The 24,833-nt window shown below is 38.1% G+C and overlaps 1 protein-coding gene across 3 annotated transcripts in view; it reads left to right on the forward strand.

Moving 5' to 3' along the window:
* Positions 1–21,098, forward strand: part of susd2 (sushi domain containing 2) — a 35,843-nt gene extending 14,745 nt beyond the window's left edge. For all 3 annotated transcript variants that reach the window (XM_067439391.1, XM_067439390.1, XM_067439392.1), the window contains 3 exons: positions 735–911; positions 14,630–14,726; positions 20,040–21,098. In XM_067439391.1, the coding sequence (XP_067295492.1) occupies positions 735–911; positions 14,630–14,726; positions 20,040–20,100 (335 nt within the window). In that variant the 3' untranslated portion in view covers positions 20,101–21,098. The remainder of the gene's footprint in view (positions 1–734; positions 912–14,629; positions 14,727–20,039) is intronic.
* The last annotated feature ends 3,735 nt before the right edge of the window (positions 21,099–24,833 follow it).

The following is a 24,833-nucleotide window of genomic DNA, read 5'->3' on the forward strand; positions in this document are numbered from 1 at the left end:
TGATAAAATTAATCTAACTTTTGTGGCTAAGTGCAACATTTTTACAACATTTTGCTTTATATTCATTTAATTTTACTTTTTGCATTGATATATTGTTATTAGTATTATTAATTAGTAATGATAATAATTACAGAAGTAGTAATGTATTTAGTAGTATTAGTATTTATACTTATAGTATACCAATTAATGTTATATTAATGCAATATTTTATTATATTAAGCTTAGCATTTAAACCATTGTAAAATTGCCTTTTGTAGCCAAATGCTCAATTTATTTATTTAATTTTGTGGAATTGTTTAATTTTAAATTTATTTTACTTAATTATTTTATTTTAAAATAATTTTGATGACATTTTTATTTTATTTTATTTTATTTTTTGTTTTATTGCCGAGTCTCTTCTAGAAAAGGTGCTTAGTGTGGTCACCTGAAGTTTGTGTTAGTGTTTTTTTTGTTTTTTGTTTTTTTTACACATGCTCATAGATTGTCATATGTTATGCATTTATATTTTGTTACAAGGTTACAGCCCAATGCCAGCATTATATAGTGATGATGTCACAGTTACATTCAGCTGTTCATTGAGCTTTAGACCAAATCAGTTGCAGATTTAAATAAAGCAGCACACTATTACAAATGTGACCTCCAAACATATCTCAGTTATAAAGCATTAGAGACTTGTATGATCTGTATAATATGTTTGTATGATTTTTTTAATGCCTGTGACTTTGTGATCTCAGTGCAATCCTGTGGCTGGCTTCCACCACCTAACCACGGTCAAAAAGAAGGAACCTTGTACCTGGAGAGGGCAACAGTCAAGTTCTCATGTAACAGTGGATACCGTCTCTATGGGTCCTATGAGCGTACATGTCAAGAGGACGGCATGTGGTCTGGACAAGATGCACACTGTGTGGCTGGTAGGTAAATGCAGACTTGGGTAAAGAAAAATTCTCTCATAATTTACTCACCCACCTGTCATTTTGAACCACTAGATGGCAGTGTTTCCCTTTTCAAAATGTATAATACTTGTGTGGGAATTCTTTGAAGGCTGTAGCAGATGATTCTAGTGTTTACTTTTTCCAACTAATTATATTATGGGTGATCTTAGCCATCTCAGTCAAACAATTGCTGTCCAGTATTTGGATACACTACCATTCAAATGTTTTTGAAAGAAGACTCTTATGCTCATCAAGGCTGAAAAACACAGTACAAACCGTGATATTGTCAATTATTACAATTTAAAATAATAATGTATTTTTAAAATAAAAATGTAATTTTTTCCTTTGATGGCAAAGCTGAATTTTCACCATCATTACTCCAGTCTGTAGTGTCACATTGATTTTGAACATATCATTTTTGAAAACAGCTAAATATTTTTGTGTAACGTTTAAAGGAACAGCATCAATTTAAAATGGCTTTTGTAAAGCTTTTTTAAGATAATAGTGGTCACTTTATGCTCACTTTTGATCAATTTAATGCATCCTTGCTGAATAAAATTATTAAGAGTAGTAAAATTACCCCATGATTTACTGACCCTCAAGCCATCCTAGGTGGATATGACTTTCTTCTTTCTGATGAACACAATCAGAGATATATAATATCATAACGCGTCCAATCTTTGTAATGGCATTGATGGGGGTCAATACTCCTCATGGCTTCAGGGGGTTAATAAAGACCTTCTGAAGCAAATTGATTGGGTTTTGTAAGAAAAATATCCATATTTAAAACTTTATAATGTAAAATATCTAGGTTCTCCCAGTCATATACACTTAGGATGGCTTGAGGGTATGGGTTAATTCGATTTTTTAAAGTGAACTACTTCATTCGTTTCTTTAAAAAAAAAAATGCTTACTGACCCCAAAGCAAACCTTTGAACGGTAGTGTATACCCAGTATCTCATCAGACACTAAATTTTCCTTTTTAGGTCTCTAAAGAGACGCCTCTCTTGAGACAGACCAGTCCATTGATCTGTCATTCATACAGACAGACAGAGAGTGCAGCAGTCATACAGACCGACCTGGATGTACTTGCGGTTGTTAACTCTTGACCCCTCGGTCTCATTAGAGCGGAACGGCATACTTCCTCTCGATAGGCATCTACAGGATGGATCTGTTTAGAATCTGATCTGGACTCTCTCCATCAAACACATGAATAGTTTATCTGCTCCACAGCTGCTGAGAATTCATCCCCCGCTGGCTCTCTGGCCTTTCTGGGGTTCGTTGGATAACTGGAGAGCCAAAACAAAGCAACAATACTTTACAACCTTTATAAAACACATCAGGCCTGCGATCCAAATAACATTGCGCTGAATTTATAGAATGCATGCTAAATACTAAATAACAAAAACTAAATATGGTACTGTTAGCGTTCACCTAATACTTTGAAGCTTGCAGTTTGTCTAACATGATATTGGTTTATGTTTGCCATTTATTTGCTGTCAGTAAAGGTACATTGCCTACAAGTACACTTTCTACATCAATAAAGCAGCCGCTACCTGCTTTATAATTGGTCGCCGAGTTTATTATTCAGCTTGATAATCATATTTGTGAACTCAGAAAGTTTCAGATAAAGGATTTTCATTAAACTCAGACACATTTGCTTACCTGCAAAGTTACTTTACTGTTTGTGTAGGCACTCTTTTATTACTGCAGGCCATCATTCGCCCGCCGCCATCTCACACAGCTAAACAGATCATTATTTATCATCAGGAAATTGTAGGAGAGGAAATTGTCTAGATGTATGGGTGCTCACACCGCTGCGGTCAGCCAGGTCGGTAATGTAAGCAGGGTTTAATCAAACTTTTGCCACTGACAAAAACAACCCTAAATAACCTGTTAAATACAGTGTCATTCCTACGTCTCACTCATCTGTTTCTCTTTTTTTCTGAGGTAGCAAGAAAAAAGAGACTGTTAGAAACTGGCTACCTCTCTTTACCTGTTACCTTGTTACATGTCTTGTATTCCAATTTTCATGTCTCATTTTCTCTATTCCTTCCTGCAAGGCCAATTTTTTATTTAAAAAAAATTGCATGGGGTGCAATATATGGGGGGTATATATAAAATATATGGGGGTATATTGGTCTTATTAGCTTATTTAAAGGAATTAAATAATTAAAGTGGATTTAAGAAAATAAAACATGGAAAATAAAATGGTAAAAGAACAGTAAAAGTTCCAGTTCAGTTATGTATATTTCTCCAAATGTAAAAATCCTAAATGTTTCTTGAAACGTCAAATTCAGTAACGATTTACATAAATAATGTCATATTTTCAATTCAAAATGGTGACATTTGCATGACATGATATTACTGCTGGTTGCTCAACGTTTTTATCGCAAACCGGTTTCAAATATTAAATGTTTAGTACTTACATCTTATGACGCACTCTTTAACTGCTATAACTAAAGTGTCACATTGGAATTCACACTAACAGTAAGCCCCGCCTTCTTTGATATCATTGGCCGTCTCACTCATTGTGACAGTGACGAGCGCTGTTAGACTGTTAGACCGATGAGGCAGGCTGACCTAAAAATGTTGGTTGTTTTCTGTTTGTTTCTCGCCCTACATGCCTCTACCATTTTTCTGAGTTACACTTTATTTCGATGGTCCACTTTATTTTGATGGTTCGATGGGCCACAGATATTTTGCTATCTATAAGAAACTTTGCAACTGCATGTCAACTAGCAGTCATTAGAGTATTAGTAGACTTCTTAATATCTGCTAACACTTACTTTTGATGCTCCCCAACAGACATTCTACTAAGCAACTATATGTCAACTTACTATAACCCTAACCCTAACCTAACAGTCTATTAACGGCCTACTATTACTCTCTGACTGCTAGTTGGCATGCAGTTGCAAAGTTACTCACAGTTAGTAAGTGTCTTAAAGGGATCCCATGGTGTTGAGACTTGTATGGCTTAATATAACATAAATGATGTCTCTTACTGAATTATGTGGTAGAAAACCCATTAAAAAGATCTACGTTATTTAATAAATCGATTTTATATTTGGACCATGGGCGGCGCCATTTTGTTTGCGTTCTAGGTTGATGACGTAGAGTGGTTGAACTCCTCAATCAGCTGGCGTTACCCGTTGCTATTTTTACCACAACGCAACTCGAAAATTGTTTCAGAGTTAAACAAAACAAATGAATTGCTTTGTAATTGTACTTAAAACACACTCAAACATACATGTGCACACAAACTCACCTACACAAGTCAGATCGGCGGGCGCGCACACACACACCTAGGTCAGCGACAGACTGCTCTGTCTCAATCGCATGCATCATCACCAAAACATCCTGCCTCTCTTCCTCACGTTACTTTATCCCATCGTCCTACCTAGATATTTCCCTCTGCTGGTCACATTAGGCATTACAGTTAATCTACTATCAACAGTCTATCTAGGATATCAACACAGGGAATAGATTGAGGGTTATGTATGCGCGCACGCAGTGCGTGCGTGTGTGTGTGTGTGTTCGCGCCGATCTGTTGGGGTGTGTGTGTGTTCGCGCCGATCTGTTGGGGTGTGTGTGTGTGTGTGTGTGTGTGTTCGCGCCGATCTGTTGGGGTGTGTGTGAGTCTGTGTGAGAGAGAGAGTTTGTGTGCACATGTATGTTTGAGTCCGTGAAGTCGGACAGCTGTTTGTAAATCGGCTGTACACTCGTTATTGCGGTGGAACGTGAGACTGAATGACTGCACTCGAACATGTCCACTATGGTGTCGGACAACACTACAAATGTCCGTCCCTTCAAATAATGCCCTATTTAAGGGTATAGGGTCGATTTCAGATTCAGCCCCTGTCGTGGAGACTGAGCAGCCCAACATCTCGATTGAAACAGAGCCTGTCGTGTGCGCGCCCGCCGATCTGTTTGTGACTTGTGTAGGTGAGTTTGTGTGCACATGTATGTTTGAGTGTGTTTTAAGTATAATTACAAAGGAATTCATTGGTTTTGTTTAACTCTGAAACAATTTTCGAGTTGCGTTGTGGTAAAAATAGCTACGGGTAATGCCAGCTGATTGAGGAGTTCAACCACTCTACGTCATCAACCTAGAACGCAAACAAAATGGCGCCGCCCATGGTCCAAATATAAAATCGATTTTTAAAATAACGTAGATTTTCATGGGTTTTCTACTACATAATTCAGTAAGAGACATCATTTATGTTACATTAAGCCATACAAGTCTCAACACCAGGGGATCCCTTTAAGGTAGACCCTCAAAATGAACATGTCTTGCTCTACCTGTGTCTTCTGTTCTTGTCTTTTATCTCATCTTCTCTCATCTTTAACTGTCTCTTTTCCTTTTTTCGGACTCCATACTTGTTCCTCGCTCTCCCTACCTGTCTCTCCTTCCTTTGTACCAGTTCATTTTCACTTGCTCTTTTTTTACTTGTCTCCCACTCCACTTTACCTGTCTCACTCTCCTTTCCCTTTCCTTTCGTACATGTCTCTCTCTCCCTTTCCTTTTCCCCCTACACATCTCTCTCTCCCTACCTTTCTTTTTCTTTTCTTTCTCATCATTAGCCATTTCTCTTTTCTATCTCTCTCTCTAAATCTCTTCTTTTTATGTCTATCTCTCCATACATGGTTCTCTTTTTAATTTTCATCTCTCTCCCGATAATCTCTACCCTCTATCTGTCATTTTAACATGTCTTGCTCTCCTCTTTACCTGTCTTTCTTCTTTACTGGTATCTCCTCTTTGTCTATTTTTCATTCTTCTTGACCCGTCTCATCCTCTCTATTCCTCTCTGTCTTTCTCTCCTCTTTAACAGTCTCTCTTTTCTATTCAACTGTCTCTCTGATTCCCTATATATCCTTCCTTTGTACCAGTTCGTTCTCACTACCTGTTTCTCTCTTTTTTTACATTTATATCCTATTTACTGTATCTATCAATCTCCTTTACCTTTCTGTTTCTCTTTGAATGTCTCTCTCCTTTTTGACTCTCCCTACCTGTCTCTCTTCTTCTTTCACTTCTTTCTCTTCCTAAATGTTTTTCTCCTTTGTATCTCTCTCCCTAACTCTCTTTTTTGTGTCTATCTTTCTTTCATCTTAATCTTTCATCTAATGTTTTGCTCTCCTCTTTACATGTCTTTTATTCCTCATTCTTTTAATTCTTACCCGTCTTTTCCTCTTCCTTAACTGTCTATTTACCCTTCTCTGACAACAACCTACCTCTATCTTTTCTATTTCCATTTCTCTCTCTCCTTACCTGTCTCGTCTTCATTTGTACCTGTTTTGTTCTGCCTCTTTTCCTGTCTTTCCCTTTCACTGACCATCTCACATTCCTCTCTTTATCCGCCTCTCCCTGCCTGTCTCTTTTGATTCCGCAACCCTTTATTTCAATGGTCCACTTCAGACATTCTATTAGGTAACTTTAATATAAGTAACTTTTCAACTACACTGTACATGTCAAGTTATTCTACTAATCCTAACACCTAACGGTCTAACAGTCTACTATAGTCTACTGGTGTAATGGTACATAGAAGTCAAGTTTTGGTACATACCTCGGTTTGGGTTCATTGGTTCATTCCAAGTGGCACCTGAGGCTTCCCATTTCACTGACACACGTTTCATCACTGGACTGTAGTAGTGAGACTTCCACAACACAAATCGGCATAATCCCAAATAATTTTGACTCAATAGGCGCTTTCACACTGAAGGAACCTTTTTATAGTTTCTAGAACTAATAGCAGAAGTAAATTGTTGGTGTGTATTCACCACAGGAACTCGGAATGGGATTTTAGTTCTAGTAACGCCTTTTGGGGAAACTTAATCAGCTCCTACTTTAGAGTAGTACAATAGGAACTAGTGATAAAAGTGTACGCTGATTGGCCGAATGCAAAAAACTGTGTATACACACACACACACACACACACAGATTATAGCCTATATATTTACTCTACAAACTAACTCTGACCTCTCAATCTTTACCCTAGGGAGAAAATCCAACGCAACTTTGAGAGGCGCAAGCAACATGTAACACGTAAATTCTGCTCAGCTAGCGACATCAACCACCCGGCACATGCTAATACTTTTTCACCTACTGTCTACTTCCTTTGTATCACAGTTCTATCTAATAAAGTTTAAGACAGGACTTTTAAACAGATTGTAAACGAATGAAGACAGAGAATGGGAGCGCTGTGTGCCATCAAAATTAATTTCCGCCATGCTGTCACAATAAGTCCCAACAACAGGCACGGCTTACACCCTTAAAGCTACACTGTGTGATATTTTCCCCAATCTAGCGGTGAAAAGGTATATGACCATCCAGTGAATAATAGTTTCTGTTCCTCTCAATTCTGATTTCGTTTTAATTCCTACGGTGGTCGATTTAGTCCAAGATTAACGTGGCAATCCCTCTCTTCACATTCAACACGTCAACACATTCAGGCGAAGCTTGAATTTACGGGTATGTCCCTCTTTGGCTAATGTACTTTCAAGATGGAGGGGCAACATGGCGACCGGCATTCAAACCCCTCACCCGTATGTATTTTCAATGGCATATTATAAACTTACGAGAATACTTTATTACTTGAAAGAAGTAAATATACATTAATGATCACATATATTTTTGAAAGAACTAAGTGTTTTTAGCTAAGAATAAACTAAAAATGTTACACAGTGTAGCTTTAAAAATAAAGGTGCCAGGAAGAACCAAAAATGGGGTTTCACAGTGATGCCATAAAAGAACCATTTTTGTTCCCCAAAGAACTGTTTTGTGAAAGCTTCTTTAAAGAAAAATTTTTTCTAACCTTTTTATAGTCTAAAGAACCTTTTAGCACTACAAATAATCTTTTGCGCAATGGAAAGGTTCTTTGGATATTAAAGGTTCTTCATGGAACCATAAACCCTGCCAAAGAACCATTTAAGATCCTTTATTTTTAAGAGTGTACATCACTTCAGAGTTCCTACTAGTGGTATGAATGCAACCAGAAAAAACGGCCTTAGGGGAACATTTCGTTCTTTGGGAACCACCCTGATGGCTTGGTCCTATAACTAAGTTCCCAGACCTACCCTGTGCAAAAGGGGCTATTTTAACTGAAATACTCCATCATTTATGGCCATTACAGATAATACATCATTCGAAACTGTAAAGGTCTATTTTTATTTGTGTACACTAACAATAAAAACAAAACATTGTGCTTTTTTAAAATAAAGACAACAAACAGGATGCCATTTTTTCCATCTCAGTTTCCTTTCCATGAAGTTTGTGGAGTGCGTCAAAATTTAATCGAGTCTCAGCATATAGGCTTCTAGCAAGCTTTTGCGTGCCATCTGATCTTTCCTTCTTCTTCTGCTCTTTATCCCATTGTGGCAGTTAACAAACAGCGTTGCATTACCGCACGCGCCCCCTTCTGGATCGAAGTGTGGATCGCTTGTGACTGACTGTATCCGTCGTCTGACTGTATTCACCGAACCATGACGTCCTGTACTGTGACAGAATGGGTCGAAAACAAGTATCGTTACACCCATACAGTCTACTCTAATGAAAGTTATTTGACATGTAGTTGACAAGTTACTTAAAAACAAGTTCCCCGTGAGGAAACAAGCTTATAAATCAAACAGAATTAGTGTTTTTTTGTTTTTTGTAAAAATTCAAGTTTTGTGTGATGGGTAGGGTTAGTGTAAATGTACCATTTTTAAAGTAGAGTGTGTGGAGAGTTAGGTCTGTGTGTGTGTTTGTGTGTGAGAGGTTGATTATATATGAATATTACTAAAATAATATTTTTTATTGTTGTTATTTTTTACTAAATAAAATATTTATATATTAATACCAATATAGTAATATTTCATTGTTTTTTATTATTATTTATTTAAAGAATGTTTAGGAAAAATAGTATAACAATTTCATTTTAAAGTACAACAGTGAAATTGCAATACTAATATCATCATTTTCAAATATAAAACTATTCAGAATTGATTTGGGCAGAAAACCACAGGGAGCCTCTTTTGTTGACAGCAGTCATTTTATAAAAGCTTCTTATTACAAATTTGGGAAGATGGTTGCCGCATGTTGCATTCCTGAATGCGCATTATAAGAAACCCAAACTCAGAGCAGATGATGAAATGAAGTACGAGCATGTATTATCAGCTACTGACATCCATCATGCTCTCCATGAGAATGATGTGAGACCAGTTTGGTGGGTGTTTTTCATTTACAAAAGTAATTTTTCAGTTGTCAAAAAGGATTCAGACAGATCCGCTCTAGTTAACGTGAAAGTATGACCTACAGATAACCCCCTTCCACACACATACAGTGCATCCTTTCATTCCTATGGTATGGCCGTATCTGTTGCTCTTGAGCATGTCAATAGTCATTACCTTTGTTTTGAAGGTCGGCCTTCCCAGACTTGCGGTCTTAAGAGCTGACATGTGTCGTAGTGTCTGAGAGGGGCTCAGGGCTGCACCTTCACTTGAATTGATAGTCCCACTAAACCTCTGTTTATTCCCATGTTCCAAGACAATGTGGGGTCTCCGTGATCTTTTCCTCCTTATCTGTTCCTCTACTTTCCCTCTCTCGCTCTCTCCTTCTCTTTCTTTTGTTCTGGCTGATAAAGGTTGACATCCTAGCCCACATCCCTGTCAAGCATGTCAGCGGCGCTGGGATCAAAGAGCTGCCCCGGCCTGTAATTGACTTCCCATTACAGCGCTCTGAACCCCCAGCAAATAACCCTCAACAGTTGGTTATTTGCATGCATTCCAGCACAGTTCAAATTCACAGGAGCAAACAGCAGGAAAGTGAGGGTGAAATGAAGGAAGTGAAAAGTGCAGGTTTACAAAAAGGACAATCATGTGGTTTTGTGTAGGGCTGTAACTAACTAATTATTTTGATAACCTGTTGATTACTTCCTTAATCATGAAGTATTAAGTAGTATAAACCTTTTCATTAATAATAATAATAAACATTTCTTGAGAAAATCAGCATATTAGAATGATTTCTGAAGACTGGAAAATAAATGAAAAGAAAACATTGCATTTTAAAATATATTCATATATAAAATACTTTATATTGTTATAATATTACTGTTTTACTGTATATTAGTTTTTTTTTTTTAATGCAGCCATGGTGACATTTAAAATTGCATTGATTCCAAACTTTTGACTGTGTGTGTGTGCGTGTGCGTGTGCGTGTGCGTGCGTGTGTGTGCGTGCCTGTGCGTGTATGTGTGTCCTTGTTTATATAACATTGTGGGGACCAATTGTCCCCATAAGGATAGTAAAACCTGAGATCACCTACTTTTCAAAAGGCTTGTAAATCATCCAGGATGAGTTTATTTGAGAAAGCAAAAATGAAGAATGTTTCCTGTGATCGGTAGGTTTAGGGGCATGGGCAGTGTAGGGGAACATTGTGTGTGTGTGTGTGTGTGTGTGTGTGTGTGTGTGTGTGTGTGTGTGTGTGTGTGTGTGTGTGTGTGTGTGTGTGTGTGCGCGTGCGTGCGTGCGTGCGTGCGTGCGTGCGTGCGTGCGTGTTTGTGTGTGTGCGTGCGCGCGCGCGCGCGTGCGTGCGTGCACATGCTTGTGTGTTTTCTTTATTTTCCTCAGTTGTTATTGTTTAGAAAATTGTAAATGCTCACATTATAATAATAACTGTTTTTATTTTATTTGAATTTTTTATAGGATTTCATTGTTCCTTATAATTACTGACTAATCTAGATGGGATGTTGCAGCTCTAGTTTTGAGAGTTGAAATTGCTGTTGTGTTGGGTCCGACCGCATCTGGACTCTGTGTATATAAATGTACGTCACTGCACTGCAGATGCCCGAGTCTCAACATATGGCACTGATGCTGCAACCCTTTGTCAAATTACGCTGGTTATAACTCTCTACACAAAAAGAGGCACTTGATGGGAGAAAGGGGGCTACAGGGATGGAAAGAAGTCGATTAGGGAGAGAGCAGTGAAAGTAAAAAATTAATAATTTTCCAAGTTCCAAAAACATATACATATCTCTTCATAGCGGAAACCCACGTATGAGTGCACAAGTGAGACAGGCCCAGAAGGACATGGAATGGCACGACGGGAGGGTTCATGAAGAAATGACAGGCACAGCCGCCAGGGAAAATGCGTTGTGACAGACTGAACTCAGCAGCAGAAAGAGGAGGAGGAATATGATGCAGAATAAAACTGACAATGTGAGTTTAGCCGCTAACTTGCTCTTTTTCTTGTTCCCAAGGGAACGTGTCATCAGCATCGGTCCAATTTACCTGCAGCCCTCTAGTGCGTTTGAGGCGGCTAGAAAAACATCCTGGACTGACATCAGTATCCTAGCAAAGACAGTGCTGTATACATTATAGAGCCAGCAACAGCTGCACGTTTTAAATGTTGAATATAATTCACTAATTATCTATTCTCTAATCACTATTATTATTATTGCTCGTACTATTATTATTATTATTATTATTAAAAGATGTTTGTTCTACATTTATCCGCAACTTATCAAATCTTTTGTGCTATAGAAAGGCTGCGGAGTTCGGTTTGAAAGAAGGCTCTTAGGCTCAAGGCTGCTTTATTTGTTTAAAAAGATATCACAATTTAAAATAACTGGTTTCTATTTGAATATATTTTAAAATGCACTTTATTCCTCTGATTTCAAGGCTGGATTTTCAGCATCATTACTCCTGTATTCCGTGTCACATGATCTTTCAGAATTAATTTCAATATGCTGATTTGGTGCTCAAGAAACATTTATTATTACCATCACAGTTAAAAACAGTTGTTCTGCTTAATACTTTTGTGGAAACCATGACACTTTTTACTCAAGAATAAATGATGAATAGAAAGCTCAAAAGAAAATGTAATAATAGTTATAACATTTAAATAATTTATTCTTTTTTTGTAACAATGTGAAAGACTTTACTGCAAATTTAGTCTGGTATAGTGTATGAATTATACTTCAAATTGTGTCTTTTTAAGGAGAACTGTACAATTACTTTTCAAAGTCATCAGTCTTGTCTGATGATCAAACAAAAAAATGTAAACTTTATACCGATCAGACATAACATTATGACCTAATATTGTGTTGGTCTCCCTTTGCTGCCAAAACAGCCCTGACCCGTCGAGACATGGACTCCACTAGACCCCTGATGTTACCAGCAGATCTTTTAAGTCCTGTCAGTTGTGAGGTGGGGCATCCACGGATCGGACTTGTTTGTTCTGCACATTTCACAGAATTTGGAGGCCAAGTCAACACCTCAAACACATTGCTGTACTCCTAAAACCATTCCTGAACCATTTTTGCTTTGTGGCACGGCACATTATTCTGCTGAAAAAAGGGCCACAGCCACCAGGCCATCCACGTGATATAAAAGAAAACGTGATTCATCAGACCAAGCCACCTTCAATTGCTGTTAGCGCTTTCAGTGGTAGACAGGGGTCTGCGGCTATGCAGCCCCATATGCAACAAACTGCGATGCACTGTGTATCTTCTGACATACTACAGTCGCTCATCTGTTTGATCAGACCACATCAATGAGCCTTCGCCGCCCATGACCCTGTTGCCGGTTCACCACTGTTCCTTCCTTGGACCACTTTTGATAGATACTGACCACTGCAGACCGGCAATACCCCACAAGAGCTCCAATTGTGGAGATGCTCTGACCCAGTCGTCTAGCCATCACAATTTGGCCCTTGTCAAACTCACACAAATCCTTACGCTTGTCCTACTTTGCTTCTAACACATCATCTTTGAGGAAAATATTTTAACTTACTGCCAAATCTATCACACCCACTAACAGGTGCCATGATGAAGAGATAATCAGTGAGTGCGTTTACATGCAAGTTCTTAAGCCGATTATGCCTAATAAGCCGACAATGAACGTGTCATGTAAACGCGGTAACCCGTTTTCTTTTATCTCAATAAGGTCTTAAACGGTGTAAGCATAAACCGGTCGGCACAGCACAGGTAGTTTTTTGCTTCTTACCTTGAATTCGCGCTGCATGTAAACGCATTAACCTGCTTTCTGTCGGCTTATTGAAGTGTGCATGTGTGATAGGTGACAAAAACGCAAACTTAGAGCACATTTAAATGCATCCAGACAGAGCGAGCTAGTGTTTTGTAAGATGTGTTCTTATCTCATGCAGCAGAAGTAGAAGCGGTTCAGTCAAAACGCTGCATAACCGCTGCATGAGGGATAATATGAGCCGTAAATCTCCCGCTGACACGGCGCACGCTTTATTTAACATCACAACTGACGTCACATTTGAAAATCTTAGAGTCAGATACGGACACCATTATTTTTGACGTCACTACAAGGAAATAACCCGGTGTATTAATAAAGTCATGTAAACGCAGTTTACTTGCGTTGTCAGTTAACTGGTTTGTATGTAAACGGGGAAAACTGATTATTTCAATAAGCTGATTTTTTGAGTTATCAGCTTACTGGTGTGCATGTAAACATACCCAGTGATATTCACTATGTCGATCTAGAGTGGCATAAAAGTCGCATGAATTCTGATATGACTTTTCAGACTGCAGTCACTTTGCAAACATCTGACCTGTATCGGATTTAGTACCACATATGGAAGTGGCCCAAGTCAGAATTGAAAAAATCGGATTGCATGTGGTTTATGCTGTTTAGACTGTCATGATGATCAGAGCGTTCAGACTGAAATGGATTTCCAGAAATGCAATTTGAATAGGATTTCAAACCACATATAAATGTAGCTTGAAATGAATTTGTATAAATCCACATTTCATGGGATTTTTGGACATTCACACTAAATCGGATTGCTAAATCGAATTGAATTTCAATCGGATATGCACAAAAATCATATTTGAACTTACAGTCTGAACGTAACCTGAGCACGTGAGCAAAAAAAGTCTGAACATAAAATTAGAACACCCTAACAATGCCATAGCAACAGTCTAGTACCTGGGATCAGTTCAGGCTTGCATGGTACATCTTCTCAGTAGTATTGGTTCTTATTTACTTTTGTTCAGGGTCTTTTGCGTACAAGCACATTTATACTGTTGTCTGTTGGCAGAAAGATCTATGCCCCAAAAATTGGCAATATTATTGAGCATTTACTGGATAAAATGCTCACAAATTGTTTAGCCAGACATGTCTTCAGCCTGTTTGACGTGAGGAATTTAACCTGAGGCTAAAGGAAGTTTGTGGTTCTGATAAAGACCACAGTTTCATTTGCATTGGAAAACTCCACTGATTATTTAACTTTATTAACAGACGAACACCCAACTGGATAAAATGCAAACCAGGCTTTGACACTGAATACAGCTGCAGTATTGGAGTTTGCAGTATTCTAGTTACTCTGGATAAAGGTGTCTGTTAAATAAATAATTGAAAATGTACAAGTGTAGTCTAATGTTGCACACTATTGTACAGGGTGTAGACATCATTTTAGCTTGGCAAACAAAGTTTCGGCAGTAGAAAAAAAAGTTTGAATTATTTGTGCTATAATTAGATTAACCATTACAAAAAAGGGACTGTGGAAGTATTAGTACTCCAAGATAGGCTACATTAATAAATACATACAAAAAAATACATACTGGGATTGTCTGAAAAGCATGGCCGTTACTTTTTTGTTCATTGAAGCACAGCCATCTTCTTCTTTTCGAAATTTAGAACCACAATTTTATTATTAACTACTAACAAATGTGTATTTACATTTTTCTTAACAGATAATACGTTGGCCATTGTCCTGGGGAGTGTTGGTGCAGTGTTGGCGGTGGTTGTCATGGTGATTGCAATTGTCGTGTACACAAAGAAACAGAAGAAGTGAGTCCAAACGTTTCTTTTCTGTGTGTATGAAATTGCATAATGCATAATGTTGAGTAGGTTTTACATTTGAATTTAAACTTATGTTGTGACCGTTAAAAAAAGTATGTACTATGTAATATGCATGTGTAGTATGAATGTAAACCAGACTTGCTAGATCCACCATGTTGCCATTATTAAGTGACCAATCAGCGTCAGTTGCGTCGCTTCACCTCCATTCCTAAATCATTCTCCCGTGGCCTCATGGGATAGTAAAATTTCCATCGAATGCGCTCTTAAAAATCTTGCCAGAAGTAGTAGGTCATCCAGGGATTTTTCGCCTACTGTTTTTCATATAGTATAATTTCGGACATACTACTCTGTAAGCGTACTGTTTTTCACAGTGGGGAAGTATTTCGATTTCGGACAGAGCGTTTGTTTAGTAGGCGAAAAATACCTGCATGACCTTCTGCTGACGAGATTCTAGAGCTCGCATTTGACAGACACTTTACTCTCCCATGATTTTTAAATGTTTTTTAGACAGTATATAATTTTGGATGCAGCTTATGGCTTTGTTTTTTTCCATAGCAGATGACTTTGTAAAGAACTATGTAAAGAACTATTTCCCATGCGTTTACAATAAAGAGGGGTGGAAGTTTTGGTTATATAAACTAATGTTCCAAAGGTTTTTGGGGTCGGTAAGATTTTTAAAATGTTTTTGATGGAATTCTTTTCTGCTTACCAAGGCTGATTTAAAAAAAACAAAAATACAGTAAAAACTGTATTATTAATATGAAATATTATTACGGTTTAAAATGTATATAGGCCTATATATTTGACTTTTTATTTGTTTATTTATTCCTGTAGTGGCATGATTTAGTTTCTCAAGAAATGCTTCTTATTATTCAATGTAACAATACAATCAATGTAATAAACAATAGCATTTATTTGAAATGGAAATCTTTTGTTGCATTATAAATGTCTTTACTGTCACTTTTGATCAATTTAATGCGTCCTTGCTAAAAAGAAATCTATAAAAAATACTGACCCCAAACTCATTCATTGTAATTAAATGGGGAAAAATGTGCACAATTGTGTACAATTTAACAAAATATGTTACGTTAAATGGGTTAGGATATAGCATGACTGAATAAATACTGTAATGGCATTATGGCAGTAGAGAACCATTACTTTAAATATACCAGTCAATATTTGCAACAAAAAAAAACAAAAACAAAACAGCATTACTGCAGTCAAACCAGCTTTTCTTCTGAAAGTTATTTATGGTTATATAAAGCAAATGTGTCATGTTTGAACTTTCCCAATAAAGTGTTTGCTCTTGTCATATATAATCGTGGCATGTGATAGCGTTGAAGTCATAAAGCTCACCTGGGCCGGAAACCCATAAACTACTGTCACAGAAAACATGATTTATATCACCCATTTATCTTTTATGTAGTATAGTATATATATGTGTATGTAGTATATATAGTTTTTGTTTCATATTCACAAAGCATATGATATCATAAACCAAAATATAGCCATTAACAGCCTACCCCCCCCCCCCCAAACACACACACACACACACTAGTAAACCCCCACCCCCCTTTTCTCCTCTCTCCCCCGGTTATAAAGCCTCTAGCTTTCAGTTAGATCATGTCTAGAGTTTCAGCCATGGGGGGTGATGTCTCACCTGCCCCTCATAAAACCCATCACTCTTTCATCCTGTGGTTGGGAAGGTAATCAGAGAGCACTGGAGTCAAAGGTGCACACCTGTAATGAGAGAGAGAGAGAGAGAGAGAGAGAGAGAGAGAGAGAGAGAGAGAGAGAGAGAGAGAGAGAGAGAGAGGAGAGAGAGAGAGAGAGAGAGAGAGAGAGAGAGAGAGAGAGAGAGAGAGAGAGAGAGAGAGAGAGAGAGAGAATGCAGCAGGATGTACTGTCACTCTACTATCCTTACAGACACTGATAAAACTAAAGGGTGTGACGCCACACAGTCACAGACCCCTATATATTTGGTTATACAGGTAAGCAGGGTCTCTCTTTCTCTCTTTATATGCAGGTATATGTGTTACAGGCCCATTACTTATTCTAGTTTTTCTGTCGTCATGCTAGTACACTTCAAATAAGCTTCCAAATGTGTAAACTCTTCACCCAAGACAAAATAGCTCTGCTTCAAAACCTAGCTGCCACACTAATAGCACTCTTCACAGCATATTCCTGTGTTGTTAAAATAACAATGTGATAATGTTACTTATAAAAATGCTTTTTTTTCACTGAGTATGTCCTATTATGCAGATAAACTTAGAAGAGCTATCTTAGAAAGAATTGTAATGTGTTGATAGGGTGTATATGTCTAGTTAGATGATTTAGGTTACTAGAAAAATATTTTAAACCAAGTATAATTGTTTTCTAGAACAAATATTTAAAGACTCTTAAAATAAATAAATACATTTACTGGAGGTACACTTGTTTTATTTTCTGAGAATAGGCCTATATCTTACATTTATTTTTCTAATCCCGGTTGATTATCATTCTTTTATTTTTATATTTTAAGAATAACCACATTTCAACAAATGTATTAATTTATGCATTCAGTTTTTTTTTTGCGGGGGTAAAAAATATTTATTTTCAAAGAATATATTAATATATCTTATATTATAATCTTTATGCAATTTATCCTCTCAAGTATTTGTTTGTATTAAGGATGAATGAATGAATGAATGAATGAATGAATGAATGAATGAATGAGGCATTTCTATAGCGCTTTCATACTACTGTACACCCAAAGCGCTTTACACTCATGTCAGGGGTCTCTCCTCAGCCGTTGTAACTCACCGTTGTACTTTTAGGACCTCGGTTTGACTTCTCATCCGAAGGACGGTGTTCTTTGATAGTATAGTGTCCCCGTCACTACACTGGGGTGTTAGGACCCACACAGACCACAGGGTGAGCACCCCCTGCTGGCCTCACTAACACCTCTATCAGCAGCTACCTGGTTTCCCCAGTTGGTCTCCCATCCAGGTACTGACCAGGCTCAGCCCTGCTTAGCTTCAGTGGGAAACCAGTCTTGGGCTACAGGGTGATATGGCTGCAATGGATGGATTAAGATGTAGGTACTCTTTATATTAGGTTTCTTTATCTAAACTACTTTGTAAATGTGTCTACAGAATTGAATGATGTAATTACATGCAGGTATTTAAAAAATATAAGTAAAACATAAAGCATGCATTACACAATTTTCACTCTATCCAATATTGATTTAAATGTTAGTACATAGTAGTTAAAGACACTTAATATAAAGTTGGTCCAAGGTTAAGATATTTTAAGTTGGCCCAAGATAATGATATTTTTACCTAAAAACAAAAATATAGATTAAAAACAATTTATTTTTAATGGTCCCTTTAACACTCTGACTAGTAATGTTGCTCCTACATGTCTATTAACTCAGAGTGTTAGTAGAGTTTTTGCATCTGTTCTTTTGTCCTCAAGCCTTTTAATCAGATCATAGATAATCTAAATCGTTAAAACTGTTTTGAAAATGTCTTTTACATCCACTTATGTTCCCTCTTTGTGTACACTTGTATACTGTGTTTGCATGTGTGTGTGTGTGCGTTTGTGGTGTATATGTCTGTCTTTATGTCGCCACATATGTATCTCTCTCGGCATCAGTCTGTTTCTTTTGTTCCTTCTTTCATCTGTGTGTGTGTGTGTGTGTGTGTGTGTGTGTGTGTGTGTGTGTGTGTGTGTGTGTGTGTGTGTGTGTGTGTGTGTGTGTGTGTGTGTGTGTGTGTGTGTGTGTGTGTGTGTGTACGCGCATGCGTACATTTGTGTGTGTGTGTGTTATGTGCTTACCTGCTTCCCTGCTTACCTGCCCCAGACTACCTGGTACTTTCCAGCGATTGGATTTCCCAGCAGGCCTCAGCAGGCCTTTCTCCCTCCCACTGCAAAGTCATTAACACTCACTCACACACACACACACACACACACACACACACACACACACACACACACCCTCTAATGTGCTATTATGGTTCCTCATTCTGGTCCTATCACACATCAAAGTCAGAACAGGGGCCCGCACCGGAGAGATGGTTATCAGTAAACACTTTTGCCCATTGAACATTTACTGTATCTTATAATTATAAAGGCTTAAGGAGTGTATGAGGCTAATAAACATTTAAGGAAATTAGTTTGAGTTGAGTTTATATAGTGATGCCCAATTCACACTAAATATCTGGTTTACAAAAAAACATGGTTCTCTTATAACTACTTGTTTTTTAAAATAATTGTTTGTATTTGCTGTTTACACCTAGTATTAAGATGCGTTTTGGTTGATTGGATTACAAGTAGACGGAAGAGACACATTCCCGTTTAGACTTGGTGTTTCATTTTTAGAGGGGGTCTGTGGGTAATTGTAGGCTTTTTCAGATTTTTTGATTTAATGGACGAAATAAGCTTGCACAATATGCATATGAATGTGAAAGGAGATGGCAGAAAAATATGTAGAAAAGCATTTGCCTTTTCTTCTTTGATAGCCACAAGACCACGGCAAACACTGAGTGTGTATTAGTAATCAGGAAAGTGTGAGAACTTGCTTGGTAGGTTTTTTTTACATCTTTAAACCAAACATAGGTCTTCAACGGACAGTTTAAATCCTGTCTGGCTAGCACATTTCCTATAATGTCTACTACTCATTAGGTCAGTAGATGGAGATTGTGCGGTCTTTTTTGGCTGTTGCATTGTACCACATGAGTGTTTACACTGCAAACACAATCAGTTTAATACGTTTTCAGCTACCCAGGATGTGGTCGAAAGAACATTTAGACCCCATTACACCTGTATTTTGTGTTGTCCAATTGTACCAGATGTAAACAGGGCCTACATGAGTAAATATGTTCTTTAGTGGTTCTTGACAGTGCTTTAAGTTCATTTAAAAGATTGTATTGTCCATTTGTGTTTGCTTTAAAGCTATCTATACAGTACTAACTAAATAAGAGAGGCTGATCTTCTTTCAAACTAGTTCTCATATCTTGGTCTGTTAGGCCTGTGATTTATATATACCAGAAAAAGATGATAGTCTTAATGAGCTCTTGGAATGCCATAAAGAAAAAGCCTTGGGGGTGTTTCTGATCATAATGGTGCGGACAGATTCAAAGAGCCAGGACTTTCTGTACACCTGTGTGTAGCCAAAGGGAGGAGACGTGAGTGTGCGTGCGTGTGCGCGCAAGCGTGCAAACATGCAAATGTAAATGCTTGTTTCTTCATGTGTTTCTGATATATTCTGATAGTTTCGTACATATCAATGATCATTATACTGTCTTCATTTTTTTTCAGAGAGGCGATGAAACAACACGGCGACAAGGTGACTTATCAGCAGCATGCATCACAGCTGTGATGTCCATCAAGTCTACATTCTTACACATTTGTAAAAATGTTTTATTAACAGTATTACATTGGGTAACACTTTATTTTTTAGTCCACTTTAGACATTCTACTAACTGTAAGTAACTTTGCAACTACATGTCAACTAACTGCCATTAGAGTATTTGTAGACTGTCTGATTAATATTTAATAAAACTTTATTTTGTTGGTCCCCCAACAGACATTCTACTGACTGTAAGTAACTTGGCAACTACAATTCAACTTATTCTACTAACCCGAACCCTAACCATAACCAACCAGTCTAATGACAGTCTACTAATACTCTAATGAGAGTTAGCTGACATGTAGTTGCAATGTTACTTATAGTTAGTAGAATGTTGAAAGTGGACTATCGAAATAAAGTGTAACCTTAAATTGTGTATAAATCTTACATTTCTAATTTAACATGGCCATGGACAGTAGTTAGTATCTTTTTTGACTGATATGTCTGCAAAGCAAACATTGAAAAAATTCTGATCAGTGTAACGTCTTAGAATGATCCATCTGGCCCTTACTATGTAGTGTTGTCTTGTATCTCTGTTGATGCCTCTAAGTTATCTCTAGAATTGTTGTCTGGCTATGAACCACAAATGGGAAACTAAAAAAATTGCTCTGTAGTTAAATAATATGCTGTTTATTCTACATGTATCTCACCCCTTGCAGGTTTTATATTGAATATTTGGGCTAGATTTTGGATATGGATATTAGAAATGCTTCCAGCTACCAACAGCATGTTGTAGTCAAATATCAATTTAACACATTTTGCCAGTTTATAAGCCTGCGGATTCAACCTGGGCCTTATAATATGATTCCAAAATGTTAAGATGCTGTCTTAGAAGGCAGTTGCCTAAGTAGGCAGCAATCGAGGCAACTCACTGTAGGTTTAGGAACAAAGCTTATGTGTGAGTTTGCAGGTCTTATCATTTATGTTTCAATTCAGCTGGATTTTGCAATAAAGCCACAAACAATGTTTTTTTTTTGTCTCATTTTACACACAAACCGCAAAAAGCACTGGCATAAGGGAAGCAGGATCTGGATCGTTGTACATGGGCAAACCTCTACAGAAAATGTCCTAGCCACACAGTGCTTTCACTGGAGTAAATTTTCTTTTGGAAAACAAACGTTGGGAAGAGAATGAGAAACAGGAGGTACGTACGGCCCATGCCCTGATGACTCTGAGTGATAGATGGTCAGCATGTGCGGCCGCTGCTCACCCCAATTAAAATGATCTGGACCACTTGACAAGAAGTGTTTCCACTGTGTATGTGATTTGAACTAGCACTCTTTCCCACTTGCAGATGTTCATTGTGTCTTTTGCCAAATATTTGGTTGGAGACGTTACTTTAAAACGATGCAATGCACCACCGTTGCGGAGCTCCACACCACGGTGGTCTTCACAGATAAGGATAGAGGACGTTTAATCATACTTTGTTCTAATTTCAGATCTTTTCATGTGTTAGTCTGCCTTGGGAAGGAGATGCAGTGGAGCAGGACTCACTTGGGGTTAGTCAGACTGCGATGAATAAGATGAATACATTCTTTTGTGAATGCTTTCAATGTGCTTGCGTTTATTTAGCTTGATTAGTTTAACTGGAGTGAAGTGCAGGTAAATCTCTCTGATTTGTTCTGGCCTGTTTACTTTCAAAGCCCAAATTTCTCATTACATTACCCTTTTATCCTGTTAAACAGTGGGATTTAGCACATCTTACGTTTGTTTGACACTCTTGTGCAGTTGTAAACGTTCAGAAAGCTTATGTCAGCTTGTCACTCGTGTAATCCATCAGCTTCTCAGCCAGGCAGATATTCAGACACCTCAACTCATCTGGAAAGTTTAGGATTCCCAGAATCAACTCGGGTCAGGAGTCGAGCAATCTGACTGAAGACAAACGGGTAAACGCACTGAAAATAATTTGGTGTAGGATTCACTCAGAAAGTGCAAGTAAATTTCACAAATAATTACAAAGAAACAGCAAGTTACACAATGAACTAAAGTGACAATTACTTTGGTGTTTTTTATTTTTTTATTTTTCATTTTTAGAATTTCACCTGAACTCCACTTGAATTATTGTCAAAGTATTGTCGTAGAATCAATGAACCTTTCGTATTGATTCGACAAAATGAATCTGCATAGCACTGAGTCTGGTTTTTGTGTTTAGATTGAGCTTGGATAAAATAAAAGCCATCATGCGTGGTGTGCTTAGAGCTTAAAGGGTTGCCATGATGCTGTGACAACACTACATCCATGCTACCTCCAAGACTTCTACTTGAACTAAGAAAAAAAAGGGTAGGCTCAGTGACATTCTGGGAATTCAGCCTAATGCACTTCAGAAGGGTATGTTGCGTTCACTTGGTACAGACCACAACACCAGTACGCAACCCGGTACACTTGTTCAGTCCACTTTTGGTGCGCCCCGGAGTGCAATTGCTGCATTCACACCGGCCCAAACGAACCACGCCAAGGAGAACAATGAACTCTGGTGCAATTCAACCAAACTAAATGAGGCAGGTGTGAATGCACCCTTAATCCGGGAAGGGATACATTCCCAACCGGATTGTGACTTTATGACATATTGGCCTATTTTGTTATGTACTGGCCTGTTGTGAGGAGACAGGTTCTGATGCCTGTACTGAACTGTGATGGGCAACATCGTGACTGACGAGAAAAACCGGTATGCTTGAGCATTCTGTCCTTAGGGTTGCATCTTGTGACATCATGTTTCTTTTTATGGTCTGTTTACATGTCTTTGGTCCATTTTGCATTCATATTTAATTCGAAACAAAGTTTGTTTGGAAGCGGACCGAGACCCATCTTTTCAACCTCATTCTGCTTGTTTGGTGCGCACCAGGGATTCGGATGGCAGCCTTCACACTCACACAAACAGAGCAATCGGACCAGGGTTTGTTTTAATCACACCAAACATGCCAACTGTGAACACACAGTAAGCTATTTCTGATAAACGCTGTTGATTTGAAATCACCAAAACAAACACGGTCCTTCCCAAAAGGATCACACCCCTATGATGCCTCTGCCCCCACATTTATGTACATGTTATGGAACACAAAGCAACAACTGGTGGAATCTGCTGTGACTGCCGCCCGAGGATATGCTGTCATCAAGAAGTGAAAGCAATTTGTGTTGCTGTGATAATTCAGGTCAAATTTTTATTAAGCTCCTCTATTCCTTTGATGGCAAAGTCATCCCTTCCATCCAAAAAATACAAGCTGTTTTAATGAACAGCCCCCTACGTAACATAATAGTTCAAGTACAGTCCAAGAAAGTGTTCACAGCACTTCACTTCAACTTTTCCACATTTTATTATATTACGGCCTTATTCCAAAATGGATTAAATTCATTATTTTCTTCCCAATTCTACAAACAATACCCCATGATGAAAAGATGAAAGAAGTTTGTTTAAAATATCTTTGTAAATGTATTTTAAATTGGGGGAAAAAAATCACATGTACCCTCTACAGTATTCACAGGCTTTGCTTAATACTTTTTTGAAGCACCTTTGGCACCAATTACAGCCTCAAGTCTTTTGGTGTATGACATTTAAGGACATTCACAGAGTTGTCCTGTAGCACTCCTTTATCTTGACTGTGTGCTTAGGGTTGTTGTCCTGCTGGAAGATGAACCTTCGCCCCAAGTCCAGAGCGCTCTGTAGCAGGTTTTCATCATGGATGTCTCTGTACATTGCTGCATTCATCTTTCTCTCAATACTGGTTAGTCTGCCAGTTTGTGCTGCTGAAAAACATCCCCACAGCATGATGCTGCCACCACCATGCTTCACTGTAGGGATGGTATTGACCAAGTGATGAGCGTGGCCTGGTTTTCTCCAGACATGATGTTTGCCATTGAGGCAAAAATCTTTGTTTCATCAGACCAGAATTTTTTTTTTCTCAAAATGTGTCTTCCATCTGGCCACTCTACTACAGGCCTGATTGGTGGAGTGCTGCAGAGATTGCTGTTGTTTTGGAAGGATCTCCTTTCTCCACAGAGAAATGCTGGAGCTCTGTCATCCGGTTCTTGATCACCTCACTAAGGCCCCTCTCCGATTGCACAGTTTGGCCAGGTGGCCAGCTCTAGTAAGAGTCCTGGTGGTTTCAGATGTCTCCCATTTATGGATGATGGAGGCCACTGTGCTCATTGGAACTTTTAATACTGCAGAAATTTTCCCCAGATCTGTGCCTCGATAAAATCCTGTCTCGGAGGTCTACAGACAATTCCTTGGACTGCATTGCTGGGTTTGTGCTCTAACATGCACTGTTAACTGTGTGACCTTATAGGTGTGTGCCTTTCCAAATAATGTCCAATCAACTGATTTTACCACAGGTGGACTCCAAGTTAAAGAAACCTCCCCTCTGTCATGAGAGCATATGCCCTTTACTGTTGATTGGCTACATGTGTGTGTTGATGCTCGGTCAGATCCACGTTTCAAAAGCATACATTTTCAAAAAATTGCTTACTGCACCTTTAAGAGTGAATATGAGAAGAGCAGCATGTTTTAAAAAAAGCTTCAAATGAAGTGTTAAATCTCTACAGGATTCCAAAATCACCCATTCACCCAAAATTTTTAATTAATTTGCCAAATGCATAATTTTCTTGCACTCATGTGGTTCCAAACTCAGACCCACAGACTGTAATTTATTGTTTTTAACAATTAAAAAAAAGTAAAAATTATCATCTAGATGAATCTAGAAAAATGA

The sequence above is a fragment of the Pseudorasbora parva genome, chromosome 3 (assembly GCF_024679245.1).
Source record: "Pseudorasbora parva isolate DD20220531a chromosome 3, ASM2467924v1, whole genome shotgun sequence".
In the NCBI taxonomy this organism is placed as follows: domain Eukaryota; kingdom Metazoa; phylum Chordata; class Actinopteri; order Cypriniformes; family Gobionidae; genus Pseudorasbora; species Pseudorasbora parva.